This window comes from Staurois parvus, unplaced genomic scaffold (assembly GCF_062004578.1).
Source record: "Staurois parvus isolate SC_StPar_1 unplaced genomic scaffold, SC_StPar_1.0 ptg000470l, whole genome shotgun sequence".
Lineage (NCBI taxonomy): Eukaryota > Metazoa > Chordata > Amphibia > Anura > Ranidae > Staurois > Staurois parvus.
Genome location: NW_028318266.1, coordinates 3,594,979 through 3,599,785, shown reverse-complemented (window position 1 = coordinate 3,599,785; position 4,807 = coordinate 3,594,979). Strand labels below are relative to the sequence as shown.

The 4,807-nt window shown below is 39.0% G+C and overlaps 1 protein-coding gene across 1 annotated transcript; it reads right to left on the bottom strand.

Moving 5' to 3' along the window:
• Positions 1-2,654: 2,654 nt before the first annotated feature.
• Positions 2,655-3,605, bottom strand: LOC149452574 (olfactory receptor 1468-like). Its single transcript, XM_089689265.1, has one exon. It carries the CDS (start codon positions 3,603-3,605, stop codon positions 2,655-2,657), a length of 951 nt encoding a protein of 316 aa, XP_089545391.1.
• Positions 3,606-4,807: the final 1,202 nt, after the last annotated feature.

The following is a 4,807-nucleotide window of genomic DNA, read 5'->3' as shown; positions in this document are numbered from 1 at the left end:
AAAAAGGCATAAATTACAGCATCTATACGATAGTTTGTAGACGCTATAACTTTCACACAAAGCAATCAATATACACTTATTGGGATTTTTTTTACCAAAAACATGGAGCAGAATACATTTTGGCTTAAATTTATGACTAACTTTGAGTTTACGATATATTTTTTATAGCTGAAAGTAGAAAATATTGTTTTTTTTCAAAATTTTCGTGGTTTTTTTGTTTATAGCGCAAAAAATAAAAAGCGCACAGGTGATCATATACCACCAAAAGAAAGCTCTATTTGTGTGAAAAAAAGGACGTAAATTTTGTTTGGGTACAGCATCGCATGACCGCGCAATTATCATTTGAATTAGTGCAGCGCCAAACAGCAAAAAAAGGCCTGGTCATTAAGGGGGGTAAATCCTCTGGGGCTCAAGTGGTTAATGGAGGTTTGACGTTTCCTTTGCAGGTCAGCTTAAAGGGAAAGTAGCATGGCTTTAAGTGAGTGCTCAAAGATAGGATTGTCTGATGCTTGAAAGGTTGCTAGTGGAGGTGTAGGACTACAGGTCCCAGTTCCATGTTGCCACTTCACAGGAGCTGGTTTGGAAGGTGAATGTACAGGAGAGTTTGCTACTCTCTTACCTCTATATGGAGATGAGGAATCTGGATGGGTAAGTGTGTATTCTGTATCCTCCATGTCAGAAGGTAAATCTCCACCAGGCTCAGTCTGTGCGGGCGGTGGCCCCTGTTCTCCTGGCTCTTGGCTGGCACCCTGTTGATTCTGCAGTGCAGGTCGCATGTAGAAATTGAGGAGCATGTGCAATCCTTTCAGTTGTAATCACTTGTGGGACATAGTCTGGGGGTCCTGGAATGTAGCTCTCCAGAACAGAGGGAGGACTGCTGGATTGGGGCGCTTTTTGCTGGTAATTAAGGCTGTGGAGGAGCAGAGCTCTGTTCTCAGGCAGCTATCTTCTTCTGTGGCTGGACCACGCCCAAAATGCATTTTTTTATTTTACAAGTTAACCCTTTGAGGACCAAGGGACATATTTGTCCCATGTTTGTAATTGCGTGTATCATCTGATTAAGAACTTAAAACTCTTTTTTTTTTTTTTTGGTTTGAGTCAAATTATTAGTTCTTATCAACAAACAACAAATGGATCTAGCTTTTTGCCAATTATTTCATGAAATGGCTTAGTTACAGCAACTGAAGTGTACGAAATATAAAAACAAAAAAAGTGATTCTTTTGGCATTCCAAAACCTTACGGTCCTCAAAGGGTTAAAGCATACTTTCACTGACATTTCCCATTTAATGCCATGTATTATTGCATACAGTACTGTATATACTATTTAAATGAAAAAACTTTGCTGAACCGGATGCCACTGAATTCAAGGTGATTAAGGTGATCAAATGAAATCTTTTTGGTCTAAGCATTCTTAACATCACATATTCAATTCTCTCATACAGTTCTTATTATTCTAAACCTTGAATGGTATAAGTGAGCTAATATACTATTCTATGAAGAGGCCACGGTTACCCAAAATAAAGTTACCCTCTTATGGTGATCATAGCAAACCATAAATTAGGTCAACATCCACTGAAGGAGATTTATACAAGAAAATAAGAAAGAAGAAAGGTAATAAATCCTTCACATTGCATATTCCCATATTACGGGCCGAGAAAGCTGGGTGAATTGGATGTGGGCAGGGAGGGTGATCGGCACTGTGGAGGAGCAATTACTGGAGCCAACCCCATGTATGGCTCTCTACAGAAGCTGAAAGCTCCCTTCTTCTTTTCTCCATCCTGATGGCTTTCAGCTGCTGCAGAGAGAGAGCCATACAAGGGAATGGTTCTAATAACTGTCCCTCCCCCTCTGCGCACCAATCACTCTCCCTGTGCACCATACATTTTCATTTGTGTGTCCCCTCTACCCCCACAGAGCTGCCGGCTTCCCTCCTCTCCTTCTCACCAGCAGCTTTAGCCACACAATAGAATCCTTCAGGATGGAGAGTGGGGGAAGGATCCCGTAAATATGTCACATTTACCAGCCCCTTCCTTACCTGAATGAACACAATGGTACCGATCACTCACTGTGTTCATTCTTAACTGAAGCATAGTGATCTGTGTGTATTTGAGGGGGCCCTGTCAGGCTGGCTGTATGGGGTTTCTAACATTAGCCCTGTTAATTTCCCCAGGCTAATTTCTACATACATTTACTGAGACTGTTCATTTTGAACCTGTAGGACTTGCCTAAAATCCATGTTAGCAGCAAACCTGAGCCTTATCCCTGCTTATTAAATTTAGGAAAAAAACTGCAAAATATTAAATATTTTTACAGTTATATACTATTTTCATCCTGCCCAAACATATTCTGATAAAGTTTTACTAAACAACATTCTAGAATGTACAGTAGAATATGTTTGATTCTCTTGTAGAAGGAAATTAAAATGAAAAATCAAGGATGTGATACAAACTATCACTTATCAAGAGGCAATGCAAACAGTTTAAAGAAAAATGCCAATGATATCTCAAATTCAAAATATCGACTGCCTACCTAGAAATGTGTTCTGCACATTCGCTGAATTTATTACCTTCAGAAAAATTTAAGGAATTTTTTTGGGGGGAAACGTAGGTGGTTTGCAATGTGAATTGAATACCTAATAAATGAATTACAAATATTATATTCTATTGATATAGAAGCTTAGAACATTGTTGATCAATTTTCCAGCAACATTTTTCAAGTCTTTATTCCTCAGGCTGTATATAATTGGATTCAGCAGTGGGGTCAATACAGTGTACAGCAATGAGAAGAATTTAGTCATATTCCATGATTGACCCCTACTGGGTACCAAATAAACACTCATAAGACTAACATAATAAATAAAAATGACATTGAGGTGGGAGCTGCATGTGGAAAACACTTTTTGTCTACCAGTAATAGAAGGGATTTCAGAAATGGTAAATATGATATACGCGTAGGATATAATGATAATGAAGAATGGTATTACATCAGCAATAATACCCAAATACAACATTTCCAACTGAACAACTGAAATATCACCACAGGCAAGTCCCAATATTGGATCAAGATCACAGAAAAAGTGGTCAATAACATAAGGACCACAAAATTGCAATTTCGATATGGTTATTGTATGAATTAAAGCAACCAAAAAGCTTAAAACCCAACAGGTAACAACCATAATCCAAGATAACTGGTGGGTCATTATCAAATTATAATGCATTGGTTTACAGATGGCCAAATATCTGTCATAAGACATCACTGTTAGCAGAAAACACTCTAAGATTTCCATGACAGCAAAGAAATAAAACTGGGTGATGCAATCCGAAAAGGATATTATAATTTCTTTCACTAGAACACCATGAAGCATATTAGGAAAAATATCAGTTACTAGTAAGATATCTGATACAGCAAGCTGGGAGAGGAAGAAGTACATGGGAGAATGGAGGATTTTGCTGTAGGACACCAGTGTAATGATCAGGAGGTTTCCACTTAGTGTCATAAAATAATCAATAATAAAAAGAAAAAACACAAAAATGTGAATATACTGGGGAAATTGAAATCCTAAAATGTGGACCTTGCTGATTCTGGTTACATTTTTCTCATGCATAGCCTGAATATAGGACATTGCAAATTGTTGATACGGCTTGTCCGGCTGATGAAAATTAATTGAATTCCTGCTGTAAAACAAAAAAAGAGAGAGAAGGGAAGAGAAGGGAAGAGGAGAGGAGGGGAGGGGAGGGGAGAGGAGAGGAAAGGAGGGAAGGGGAGGGGAGATGAGATGAGAGGAGGGAAGGGAAGACAAGAGAAGAGAAGAGAAGAGAAGAGAAGAGAATGGAAGGGAAGAGGAGAGGAGGAAAGAGAAGGGAAGGGAAGAGAAGGGAAGAGGAGGGGAGGGGAGAGGAGAGGAGAGGAGGGAAGGGGAGGGGAGGGGAGATGAGAGGAGAGAAGGGAAGGGAAGAGAAGAGAAGATAAGAAGAGAAGGGAAGGGAAGGGAAGAGAAGAAGAGGAAAGAGAAGGGAAGGGAAGAGAAGAGAAGAGAAGAGAAGGGAAGGGAAGAGGAAAGGAGGAAAGAGAAGAGAAGGGAAGGGAAGGGAAGAGGAGGGGAGGGGAGAGGAGAGGAGAGGAGGGAAGGGGAGGGGAGATGAGAGGAGAGAAGGGAAGGGAAGGGAAGGGAAGAGAAGAGAAGGGAAGGGAAGAGGAGAAGAGGAAAGAGAAGGGAAGGGAAGAGAAGAGAAGGGAAGGGAAGAGGAGAGGAGGAAAGAGAAGGGAAGGGAAGAGAAGAGAAGAAAAGGGCAAAACAGGACTATAGAAGGTAACAGCAAATAAAACTCCCTTTTTAATTTTTGCAATTTGCAAATTGCTGTTTAGAAGCAAAAAAGTATCATCATGATAGCTAGTGACCAATGCATTAAAAGGTATAACACATTTTTGAAAATCTGGATAATTATTATAGATCATGAGCTTCCTCTTGTAAAAGAGTAGTCAGGTAACATAATAAAAGGTAAACCTCAAAATACAATTATAACAAAATCAGCAGAAAAAGTATAAGGCGGTAAACTACACACAATATACATATTATTACTCTAAATAAAATCTATATATTAATTAAATTTCCCCCTACTGCCCATCTCAATAAAAGAAAAAAAAATTCAATGGTTTCTCTTTAAGAAAAACTTTCATTTTAAATGCATATGAGATAGGGGGATAAGTAGTTTACAGAGGGAAGATAACATTGTTTTCTGCTTCCAGTGCATTTTAAAGGACTTAGAAGGACACTACATTTCCAGAAGGAACAATAGGTATTTTTTT